Source organism: Erpetoichthys calabaricus, chromosome 15 (genome assembly GCF_900747795.2).
Source record: "Erpetoichthys calabaricus chromosome 15, fErpCal1.3, whole genome shotgun sequence".
Lineage (NCBI taxonomy): Eukaryota > Metazoa > Chordata > Cladistia > Polypteriformes > Polypteridae > Erpetoichthys > Erpetoichthys calabaricus.
In genome coordinates this window covers 490,543-503,605 of record NC_041408.2, presented here as the reverse complement: position 1 = coordinate 503,605, position 13,063 = coordinate 490,543, and the positions used below count along the sequence as shown (strand labels likewise).

The 13,063-nt window shown below is 48.6% G+C and overlaps 1 protein-coding gene across 5 annotated transcripts in view; it reads right to left on the bottom strand.

The window, feature by feature from the left end:
• The window catches only part of esrrga (estrogen-related receptor gamma a), a 116,424-nt gene that overhangs the window by 59,985 nt on the left and 43,376 nt on the right, over window positions 1–13,063 (bottom strand). For all 5 annotated transcript variants that reach the window (XM_051919232.1, XM_051919233.1, XM_028820597.2 and 2 more), the window contains exons 2-3: window positions 7,172–7,587; window positions 3,467–3,583 (exon numbers count right to left, since the gene is read on the bottom strand). In XM_051919232.1, the coding sequence (XP_051775192.1) occupies window positions 3,467–3,583; window positions 7,172–7,574 (520 nt within the window). In that variant the 5' untranslated portion in view covers window positions 7,575–7,587. The remainder of the gene's footprint in view (window positions 1–3,466; window positions 3,584–7,171; window positions 7,588–13,063) is intronic.

The following is a 13,063-nucleotide window of genomic DNA, read 5'->3' as shown; positions in this document are numbered from 1 at the left end:
CCCACTGCGTCCTGCTCTCGATCGAAATCAATGTGGGGAGGCAACAAAGCAAAGGGCAGAAACAAACGAGAAACCTTGAGAGTTTCTACCTGTGGGCTTCCTCCCTGATGTCCTTCAAAACGTTGCTTGGCTGTTCCAAGTTTCTCATTGGAGTCAATGGCAGAGAAGAGCCACTCAGGGTGGAAGCCTCTCACAGTTTCTCAATATGTCACCCCATAGTTTGCTGAAGAATGTTCTGGAAAATCTTGTGAAAGTGACCCAGGTATGCAACCTCCTGCGCCGGGGTCACAGTCACAGCACTGGCAGGTAAGACCCCTTGGGATGTCGGGGTCCATGCCAGCGTTGGAGAGAACCCCAAAGATCGTCACTTATGTGCTCCTCTGCACCGCCAGGTCACATCCTGATGGGGCGGCAGGCCTCTCACCGTCTCCAGCCTTATTTCATGGGGATACAACAATTGGACTTTTACATTATTTATTGTGTATAAAATATTAAGATGACAATTTGGGAGAGATAATGATCAAATAAATAATTGAAAAGACGTTAGACGCATTGTTTACAAAAATGTCTGATGCCGAACTTCCACGACAGAATGTCAAATTCCTGGCGGGGCTCGGCCTCCGCTCCATTTCCGCTGTGTTTTTACACGCATGCTGGCTTCTTGGAGATGAGCAGACCTGCCACTTTCTCCACATCGGTGATGTCACGTGGCCATAGAGCACACTGTGCAGAAACCCAAGCGCCACCACTCGCTTTTTAACAACGTCACTACCTTCCACCATCACGTGATAGCTCAGGCAGGGTCTGAAAGGGTTTTGGAAACGGCACCTTATTAAATTCTACTGACACCATTGAGCCCCCGTGAGAGGTGCAGCTTGTGACAGAATATGTCACCTGAGATCGGTGGGTGCTGTGATGGGTGACACTTCTGCTACGGTGCACAAGAGGTCGACTGGGCACCTGAGCTGAGCTGAGACCGTGACTTGAGGGTCACAGACTGGGGTACCGGGGGCACTGGTGGGCACTTGGGCTGCTGGCCTGTGTGTATCACTGATACGCTACTGGAGTGGATCATGGGGGGGGATCTGCGCTTGACATGACTTATTGGTTTGTGTTCTTGAAGTTTGCTTCTCTCCGCTGGCGCTGTGCAGATTCTACGCGCCTGAAGAATTCAAAGAGCCGTCAGTGCCGCTCTCGTTTCTAATGTCTGCTCCTGCGCTTTACTTGTAGAGCGATAAGCTTGTCCTTTGTCTCTACTGAAGTCTCTGCTGTCTCAAATGATACCTACTGATAATAACTTTGGACGACCTCGCTAACCGATATTTACGGATGAATTCGTTCACCGTGTCTTTGTTGTCACAATTTCACCCCTTTAGCGTTTGAGATGTCTTGCACTGTTAGTGTGAGAGGCTGATGTGAATGTAGATGACAATCTAGTTACGTGTTATAGACGTCAAATTGTAAAAATTCAGAAGGACGTTTTCTGAAAACAAAAACCTAAATAAACAAGACGGCGTCCATGTTGAAGTCCCAGCTGAATTCTGTAATTCTGCGCTCTGCCTGCGTGACTTGGAGTGACAATCCAGTGGGGTGACTGCAATGGGCCCCTCGTGACAAAAGTGTTCAGTCTGCTGTGTGTTTGGGTCAAAGATCCGTACAAAAGTCTGCGTATGTCTACCGACGGAATCCACTTGGAATTGAATTGCCACGCACAGTACGCACGACATTGAAACCGATGACCAGAAACCGCACAGCGTGGTGGTGGTGGTGACGTCTGCGCACTTCCTGGCAATTTGCAGAGCAACGTGACTGCAGTCGCAGCACAAAATGGCAGGGCCTTTCATAACCAAAACGGTGATGAAAAACGACTACACAAAAGATAAACGAGAAGAATACGAAACCCCTCAAGGGAAGGAAGAACCGTGAGAAATAACACAAAATGAAAGGAGAAAGAAACTGAAAGTGTGACGGAGGAGTGTGTGTGCGCAGGAATGGCCGAATGCAGCTCCCTTCAATGGGCTGACGCTCCTGCACTTTGATTTGTCACTCCATGGCTTACTGGGCTCCGGTCCCAGCCGCTTATATACAGTAGGAGCGTATTTGTGCTGTCCAGAAGTGTCTCTTATCGATCATTCTGATTACGCTGATCGTGTTTTTGTCAAATCAAAACCTTTGCTATTTGAGAGAGGCAAAGCCACCAAGCTCATGGATGTTGTCACCAACTCCACAGTACCAGTCAGCACTCAGCAAAGAGAGAGGGACAGACGTGACATGTCTAATGCTTCCTGCCTGTTCCTTTGTCTCCTAATTACTTTCTGCGTAGTTTTCTAGATTTCGGAGACCATTCTGTTCTTTATTTCTAATGGCATTTTGTTTTTCCTGTGGGGGGACCGCCATTTTATGGACCCATTGCCATACTGCACTGGCTGGTTGTTGGGGACGTGTCTCTGAAGTGACTTCGGGTGACATCTTCAGTGTGACCACATATAAGCTGGACCTGAAGTGGGACTTTTTGTCCAAGATTGCGGATTCTCCCTGATCTCCTGGTGTTTGTTCTTCTGCTGCCCGCTCACCTACAGTAGGCACCCACCGATTTGGAGTCACCCATTAGCGGAACTTTCACCTCTGCAGTGAAATGGCAGGAGAACTGGAACACCTGGCAGCAATCCCTCACAGGCCCACCACCCATATTGAACCCAGGATGTTGAACCTGTGAGACCATTGCCTCATGGCAGAGCGCTGACCACGGCCCCATCATGCCACCCTGTCACTAAAGCTATACTTTTGAAATAGACGCCAACACATGGTAATGCAGTGAGTGTAGTAGCAGTAGGGTCCATCTGTCCCATAGCCCACACTCTAATTAAGTGGGTTTGAAACTGGATGGTCGGGTAAAGCTAAAGGGCACCACACTGTGGTATGAGGGATGTGAGATGCCATGAGAGGCCAGGCATATGCTGGAGGAGAATACAAACACGCACAGCCCGGCCTCCTCCGTCACGGTCTTTACAGTCTCCCGTGCGCTGGTGGACATGGCACCGTGCCTGCTACGGTCCATATCTACATGAAGATAATCCACCAGAGCCTAACCCTAACCCTTTAACATCTTCAGCGAGGCTACACAAATGTATGCTGCGCCCTCGTGTGTTTACCCTGCTGCTGCCTCCAGGTGCCCCTGGCACTTTAAACCTGCACCTGTCGCCTTTCATTCAACACACTGAGGTCTCCTCTCAGCCTGGCAATTTGTGCTGGCAAACATGAGCTGAGCCAAGTCACCCGACACGGCCGATGCCCGCATTCAATAAAAGAGAGCCACAAATGTGGTGTCCCCAGGACAGGAGCTGTGATGTCACCCGCTGGGCTCACCTCGCCACCTCTCAGCAGCTCCTTCTCATCTCCTTTCTCCCAACCCCAAGGCTCAGCCCACCGGCGATTACATGGCGTTTCAGACTCAAAGACCTCTTACCTTCCTTCATCATCCCGACTTTTAGACACTTCATGAAGCGACAGGCCTGGCAGGATTTGCGCCTGCGCTTTGTGATTTCACATTCATTGGTGGCCGGACAGCTGTACTCGATGTTTCCTGTGGCACAGAAGGGGAAAAGCCAAAGTTACTGAGGGGCTGGCAAATACGAAATAAAAGAATCTGAACAAGAGCAACACCTATCATCATCATCATCATCACCACCATCATTGTGAGCCTCGCAGCCAGTTCCATGGGCAGCACTGGGCACAGAAAGTGGCCTGACCCACCTCACACCATTTAGGCTTTGCCTGTTGAGTCATGGAGACTGCCACAGACAGTCGAGCGCCCACATTGGGAGCTAATATCACAGTCCAGGTGCCCCCCTTCATGCCACTCTCAATGTCGCCCGCTGCCACTGAAGCAGGTTGGACCTTAGTAAGTAAGTAAGGCTCTGGGATTAGATGAGCTTCCTACATGACAAACGAACGAGAAGAGACCAGCAGGTGGGCAGGAAGTGCCATCACCAGAGAAAGGCCAATTGGATGATGGAGAACCAGGGCTGGGTTAAGGCTGCCAGTCCAAAGCGGCATGTGGACTCGGGACCGCCCAGGGTGACGCAGATGTGCGCCCACTCCCAGATTAGTCTTAGAATTATTAAATATACTTCAGCGACACACTCAAAGGGCATGAGACATGAAACTGGTGCAGCCCGGGGCACCGAGGCGTATGCCTATCTGCCAGGATGGACTCTTCCCCAGAGCCCTGCATTGGCTTAGGCAGGTGGCATGCTGACACTGTGGCCTCAGAGATCAACTGTCCCTCTGACCTCTTGGACACTACAAGACAAGTGGAGGTGCCCAGTGAGATGGCGGCACATCGCTAATCCCGGACCTAGTAATGTCCAAGGAGTGGAGGTTCGTGTAATTAACATGGCGTCCGCGGGGACGCGGGTGCTGATGAGATATTTCAGACTTAATCAGACTTTGTAAACACTGATGTGTATTGACTTCCCTTCTCTTGGCCGGTGCTTCCTCATTAAAAAGCAGATTAGTGGGAATGCGCGAGCTGCAGGGCGCTAATGCCACACACGAGGTCGCCCATTCAAATGGAGGCACAAAGCCAAACGTGTCTTCAGAGCAACTCGCCGGGGCTCCCAGCCCATGCCCTGCCAGCACTTGAGAGTTCAGCCACAGGCGCCCATCTCCATCCATCTGGTAACACTGGGCACTGCCTTCCTAAGATCAAGGCCATGTGGGCACACACTAGGCTGACCTTGGTGGGCAAGGCGCCTTGTCAGTATATATTAGGTGGGCCAGAGAGGAAGACGGCTCACCAGAGAACACACAGCGACCAGAGCACAAATGGAATGAGGGTCACCTCAGCGCTGACAAATGTGCCACCCTGCGTGGAATTTAAAGGAGAACGAACTTGTCCAGACATCAAGTCAGTTCACTCATTGCAAACAGGTAGTGAGGGAGTGGGCAGCACTGGAGACCCCCAGGCCTACCCTGACCGATTAACTGGCCTGTGGGACCTGAATGTGCAGCTGAACCCAGGACTGTGCAGCCCTACTCACTGCGCCACCAGGCCGAACCTAAAAGAGATACACGTCAGAGTTATCTGTCACAGGAGCACCGGGTGCAAAGCGGGAATCGGACCTACGGGGGGCACGTGGACAGACACCCCTCTGGCCCAATAAAGACCAGCCTTGCATGTATTTGGACAAAACAAAGGTGACGAGAGGACATGCAAACCTCACACAGATGGTGGTCCCCAAAACTGCCTCGCTAACAACTGCGCCGCGTTGCTCAACAGTTCATCGAGAATGAAGGTGTCGCGACATTAGGCCGATTCATTTAACCCAATACTTGAAACAAAAGAGGCATGGGGCACAAGGCTGGAATCAGCCCTGGACAGGGCATATGGACGGGCAACCACTGGGCAGACACAACCCAACTTGCAGGTCTTTGGGGATGTAAGAAATAAACCTCAAGCAGAGGAGCAGGCCAGAACTTGAACCCGATGCCTGCAGCACGGATCACGGTGCCCATCGAAACTGAAATGAAATGGCGATATAATGTGACTGCAAAAGAGGGACCTGCCATTACCAAGCACAAGGACGACGAGGCGATGGAGTCAGTGGCTGCAATAAATGAAGAAGATGGCGCTTGGCGGCACAGCCAGGCATGTGCAGGAAAACGTAAAGAAAAAGTCTGAGGGGAGACAAGGAGCGGCGTAACCTTGAGAGGAGATCTGAAGACGCCCTGAAGGATAATCAAGCGCACGATTTCTCAGGTCATACGCAGACAATTCAGCATGAAATATGGCCGACACACACGCCCGACTCAATTCTTGCATACATTTCCAAACGGCCCTGAGATGTGACGCAGCGAGCGAGGGTCTGCCCGCTTTGCCGTTGCAGGAATCGGCTAATCCTGTGACAGCCATCACCACAAAGTGAATCGCTGTCAACGGAGGGGGACACAAGGCACAGCCACACGGCCATGTCCTCCTCATGACACTCCCTCAAGGTGAGCCCAAATGTCAGGTGTCACTCGCCACAATGTGAAGCACTGTCAATGGAGGGGGGCAGAAGGAAAACGTGCAGCAGGAGCATTTGGCCAATGGGCAGGCAAACTCATGCCCTCCTTGCTCTGCCCAAGAAATGTCTCAACTTTGACCCTCCCAAATCTATCTGCTATCGTGGGCTGCATCAGGAGTGGGCGGGAGGAGGAGTATAGGGACCTAATCAAGGACTTTGTTAAATGGTGCAACTCAAACCACCTACACCTGAACACCAGCAACACCAAGGAGCTGGATTTTAGGAGGCCCAGGCCCCTCATGGACCCCGTGATCATCAGAGGTGACTGTGTGCAGAGGGTGCAGTCCTATAAATACCTGGGAGTTCAGCTGGATGATAAATTGGACTGGACTGCCAATACTGATGATCTGTGCAAGAAAGGACAGAGCCGACTATACTTTGTTAGAAGGCTGGCGTCCTTCAACATCTGCAATAAGATGCTGCAGATGTTCTATCAGACGGTTGTGGCGAGCGCCCTCTTCTACGCCGTGGTGTGCTGGGGAGGCAGCATAAAGAAGAAAGACGCCTCACGCCAGGACAAACTGGTGAGGAAGGCAGACTCTATTGTAGGCACGGAGCTGGACAGTTTGACATCTGTGGCAGAGCGACGGGCACTGAGCAGACTCCTGTCAGTCATGGAGAATCCACTGCATCCACTGAACAGGATCATCTCCAGACAGAGGAGCAGCTTCAGCGACAGACTGCTGTCACCGTCCTGCTCACTGACAGACTGAGGAGATCGTTCATCCTTCACACTATGCGACTCTTCAATTCCATCCCGGGGGGTAAACATTAACATTATACAAAGTTATTGTCTGTCTGTATACCTGCATTGTTATCACTCTTTAATTTAATATTGTTATTATCAGTATGCTGCTGCTGGAGTATGGGAATTTCACCTTGGAATTAATAAAGTATCTATCTATCTATCTATATCTATCTATCTAAAAGCTGATGCCCAATGTCAGCAGGCCAATGGGCACCAACCCTGGCACAGGATGGTCAAAATGACAGGAGCCCTTTCAGTGGTGCGAGACCAAGATCCTGGTATTTCCTGACTGCGACCTCGGCAGAGGAAGGGGACACAGAAAAGAAAAGATGGAGAACAGAGAACAGCACGCTACCTTGAATCGTCCGCTTGAAGAAGGCCTTGCAGGCTTCACAGGAGGCGACCCCATAATGGTAGCCGGAGGCGATGTCGCCACACACCAGGCACAGGCGCTTGGGCATGGAGTTGAGCATGTATTCGCACTTGGTCTGGGAGTCCTCCGTGATGGTGCTCGAGCAGTCGTCGTACCGCTTCCGGGCCGCCCCGTTGGCCCCCAGGCCCGTCGTGGGGCCATAGAGCGTAGGCGAGTCCAGCCCATTCTGGTGGCCGTTCATGGTCGAGCTATAGCTGCCGCTGGCATCCGACGAGCCCCCGGGACTGTGCTGGTTAATGCTGTCTGTGAGCGAGGCCGGACTGGACGGTTCAGTCTTGATGTACGAGGGACAGCTGGAGTCGATGTGCCGATCCTTGCTGGACATTCTGCAGAGGAGCCTTCGGAGAGAAAGGCGGAAAGGGAGACAGAGAAGAAAAATTAAAAATACGGCATGGAACACAGGCATCACCAGAACACATGCAAGGTGCGGAGCACGAGACCACCGTCCATTTTAACACCGCAGCCAACAACGAGGGCTGGAAACGGCCAAAGACAGTTGACCGAGTCATGAGTGCCCTGCAGTTTAAAACGTCCAATGAATAGTCAGTGAACCCCAGGGACGCGTGTGCCACGGGGTACAGAAGAATTTAAAAAGGTGAAAACAGAAAGACATCGAGAAATGAATGAAACACAATTTAAAAGAGACAGGACATGATGAGAGGATGAAAAAAGGAGAGATAGATAGATAGATAGATAGATAGATAGATAGATAGATAGATAGATAGATAGATAGATAGATAGATAGATAGATAGATAGATAGATAGATAGATAGATAGATAGATAGATAGATGTGAAAGGTGCTATATAATAGATAGACCGATGGATAATGAATGACAGGGATGGCTCATTTCTTACTTTCTAGAAATGCCTTTTGGATTTGGTGAAATGGCTGCCCCACCGCCCCCCCCCCAGCCCCCCAGGCAGACAAACTGACAGACGGACTATTAAACAGATGTGCGAGGGGCTGTATGAGATGAAGCAGAGGAGCTATCTGAGACAGAGCTACGTGACACTATACATTAGGTATCTAGAGGACACCACTTCCCATTCCAAATCCTCTCTCCATCATTGGTGTTGGCTAATTTAATATCCCAGAATGCATTTCTTTAGTCCAAAGTAGATGCGCTCGGACTAATATTATCATAAAGAGTACAGAAAGCAGCAGCACTTTGGGCCTTGTTGATTTCGCTCTGTTGTCGCACATTTCACATGACCACACACATGCGGCACAGAAATGTCACGTTCTTTCTGCTAAGTCATTCAATAACGCAGCTCCAGGACCCCCAACGCATGCATTACTGAGCCGCGTAGTTAAAGATGGCTATCCTTAGGGTCTTACTGGAAGGGACACGCAGAGCACCAATCATCCTTCATTTACACGTCAATATCGACTTGTTCTACATGGTAATCGGCGCGAGGGAATGTCAGAGCTTTATCATGATCCCGTACAAGCAGTCAACAAAGCATTTACAAGGAGCGGTCACTCTCTGCCGTCAGTGGCCACCCCCAGACTCTCTGGCATTTGAAAGATGTAAATGAGTCCTGTTAAAATATAGAAAAACAGCATTGGGGAATTATTTAGTTGAGATTACCACGTGAAAGTCGGCACTTCAGTGCATCTGTCGGAGGCATCGCCATTAATGAGTCCTGTAATTAATAGATCTTTCTCCCTGGTGGCACCAGCAGTAAAGGGACAGGATTCTGCTCGTCCCAAGTCGACATTCACTCAGCCGCTCTGTGTGGTCCACTTTTACTACGGGGTGACTCTGACGCTTACGGGGGCTCCATGGCCTTATTGTCACAACTGAGTGGCTGTGGGCTGGTGTGGGCGAGACGGGGCACACGGAGACAGGGTGCGCTGAGACGGGGCATGCTCACACCACACTCACACCAGGCCCAACTTGGTACAACGGCTTCTTTTTTGTTAAGAAGTCTAAAAGAAACCTGGGGGGCGAGCAGCGCTGTTCAGGTGATGTACCTGTGTGTGCGTCTTGCTTTACCTTTTGCGCATAATGAAGACACGTTGAAGCCATAAACAGTAAGGACAACAGAGCAGACAGCAGCAGGGCCGACCACAAAGCAGCACGGATGTGAAATCATAGACGCTGTCATCTGTTAGGGTGGCCTGATCGCTGCTTGACCTCACGGCCACTCCTGGTGTACACGAGACGAAGACACCGGAGAACGTCGTGCTGTCCACAAGTAGTCTAAGACTGCGGCCTTCTCCCTCAATCCGAGTTTCCAAGTCCCTGTCATTTCAAGACATTTCTCAAGTGACGTGTTCCTCAGAACTCTGCATAATCGCTAGTCCACTCACTTGTATCGCTCGCTCTCAGTGTGTGTTATGTGAAGGTGTCCACGAGGTTTGAGAGTTCAAGTTTTGTCCCCAGATGTACTCGCTCTTGACATGGGGAACCGGGGGGGTCCAGCGTCTTGGAGTGTCACGTCCGACTTTGATCACGTTGACTCCCCCACTGCGTGGATGACTGAGGCCGCCATTGTTATCTTATCTCTTTCTATTCTTGAATTACGTAAAGAAAGATTTCTTATGAAGGCAAAGATGACCATGTGACCTTGTCTACTTCAATGACACGCATTCAATGTGACAAATAAAGTGTCAGATTGGACAAATTTTGTAGCGGTTTGCAGAGATATAAGGGGGTCTTTCACTTTAGCTTAGGCAGGAGAATCGTCACAGTGGGACACAGAAGTCATCAGGAAATGACAACAAACCCAAACCTGAAGCCAGTACCTAACGCCACACAGAGCCCCTAACTCTTTGTGTGAAACTGTGAAGGTCTCCTCTCTGTTTGGTCAAAGTTCAAGCACATAGTGCTCTGTGCCGCCATCTTCTCGCAGCGACATAATTCGTGCTAATTGATAATGTTCTTGACATAGTAAATTTGTCATTAGATACGAGGGTCTTCCCAGACTGCCTTAAGACTGCGGTAGTTAAACCCCTACTTAAGAAAAATAATCTCGACCCCTCTGCTCTTGAAAATTTTAGACCCATCTCTAACCTGCCTTTCTTAAGTAAAATTCTAGAGAAGGCCGTCATTATACAGTTAAATGAGCACCTCAATAAACCTGCTATTCTTGATAAATTTCAGTCAGGTTTTAGAACAAATCACAGCACAGAAACTGCACTCGTTAAAGTAGTCAATGACTTGTGGGTAAATGCAGACAGAGGCCATTTATCTGTTCTCATCCTCTTAGATCTGAGTGCCGCATTTGACACCATTGATCATAATATTCTTAGAAATCACCTTAGTCAATGGGTGGGCCTCTCTGGCAGTGTCTTAAATTGGTTTGAATCCTACCTGGCAGGGAGAAAATTCTTTGTTAGTTGTGGTAATTACAACTCAATGACTCCTGATATTCTATATGGTGGTCCACAAGGCTCTATCCTGGTCCGCTGCTCTTCTCAATCTACATGCTTCTGTTAGGTCAGACTATCTCAGGGCACAACGTGAGCTACCACAGCTATGCTGATGACACACAGCTGTATTTATCAATAGCACCTGATGACCCCGATTCTCTTGATTCGCTAACACAATGTCTAACTTGTATCTCAGAATGGATGAATACTAACTTTCTCAAGTTAAATAAAGAGAAAACTGAAATCTTAGTGATTGGCAATAATGGATACAATGAGGCTATTAGAAAAAACTGGATACATTAGGATTAAAAGTCAAATCGGAGGTAAAAAGCTTAGGGGTAACTGTTGACTGTAATCTGAATTTTAAATCGCATATTAATCAGATCACTAGGACAGCATTTTTTCACTTAAGAAACATAGGAAAAGTTAGACCTCTTATATCATTGAAAGATGCTGAGAAATTAGTTCACGCGTTTGTTTTCAGTCGACTAGATTACTGTAACACACTCCTCTCAGGACTACCCAAAAAAGACATCAATCGTTTGCAACGAGTGCAGAATGCAGCTGCTAGAATCCTAACCAGGAAAAGAAAATCCGAGCACATCTCTCCAGTTTTGATGTCACTACACTGGTTACCTGTGTCATTCAGGATTGACTTTAAAATTCTGCTTATGGTTTATAAAGCCTTAAATAATCTCGCCCCATCTTATATATCGGAATGTCTGACATCTTATATTCCAAATCGTAACCTCAGATCCTCAAATGAGTGTCTCCTTAGAATTCCAAGAGCAAAACTTGAAAGAAGTGGTGAGGCGGGCGACCTTCTGCTGTTATGCACCTAAAATCTGGAATAGCCTGCCAGTAGGAATTCACCAGGCTAATACAGTGGAGCACTTCAAAAAACTACTGAAAACACATTACTGTAGCATGGCCTTCTCATAACTTCACTGTAATTTAATCCTGATACTCTGTATATCCAATTCATTATAATAACTATTCATGGTGGCTCTAAAATCTGTACTAACCCCTACTCTCTCTTCTGTTTCCTTTTCCGGTGTCCTTTTCTACCCAAAGCACCATGATGTTCCAACAATGATGGATGGATTAAAAGCCAGAAGTCTGTATGACCATCAGCATCAAGTGACTCCATGAGAACCCGAACTACAAAGAGGACTATTTCATTTATGTTAGGCAGAATGCCCAGAGGGGACTGGGTGGTCTCGTGGCCTGGAACCCCTACAGATTTGATTTTTTTCTCCAGCTTTCTGGAGTTTTTTTTTTTGTTTTTTCTGTCCACACTGGCCATCGGACCTTACTCCTCTCTATGTTAACTAATGTTGTCTTATTTTAATTTATTTTGTCTTTTATTTTTCTTTTCTTCATTATGTAAAGCACTTTGAGCTACTTTTTGTATGAAAATGTGCTATATAAACAAATGTTGTTGTTGTTGTTGTTGACCTCATACAATGCCAAGTCTGTGGCTGCCCACAGTTTTATCGGGGAGAATGCCAGCTTCCATAAAAAAACAGGGGTAGATGAAATGGGTGATAGCAAGACGTCATTGCGAGGACAGGAACAAACTGAAATAATCAGAAATAAGAAGGAAAATGAAAATGAATTCTTAATGTGCTCCGGACACACCAAACGAAAGCAACAGCACAGGCAGGTCAGAGTTCAGGGTGCACGACTGACCACCAAACTACAACCCGTTAATCTGCCATTTCAGGTGCTCCTCCCTCAGTCGCAGTTTGTAGTGGGCACAGCAGTGGGCAGAGCCAAAGCAGCCGGACCTCCAAACTATTCATATAAAACAGAGCAATGGTCGCGTTATGGAACAACCTGCCCATGAGACTTAGGGGTGCCATCCGCCCTTCATGCATCTGGGCACTAACCGGCCTGACAGTCCTGAAGAGGAGGCGCTGTGGAATAATAACAAAAACTTGGAGGTGAATCACACAAAACATATGAGCGAGAGAAAAGGCCATTGGGGGGTTCTGGAAAGTGGAGGAACAAGAGAGTCGGCGGCAAACGTGGATTTACAGGCCACTGTGATTCTGGGCACCCTGGGCACAGCGGGCTTGATCATTGCATGACAAAGAACACAGCAGGTGGCAAAAATAATGGGGTCCTGTGTAGGTAAAGGTGGAGTGCCTGTGTGTTTAGACGCTTAGAAAGAGAAACAGGGAGCGAACTTACAGTAGGTGGCAGTAGAGGTGCCCTCAACGGAAAACACTTGGGCACGGTGGCCCCCCAAGTCTGTCAAGGTCTTTATCTCTTTATGGCGGTTTGGAGCTGAAGGGTCTGAGATTTTAGGGAATTTCTGGCCTGGGTTTACAGGCTCACTCCATCCTAATTGCTAAACAATTTGACAGTTTGGATGTGGATTGAGGGACACTGGGGGACATTGGGGGACAATGAGGGACATTGAGGGACA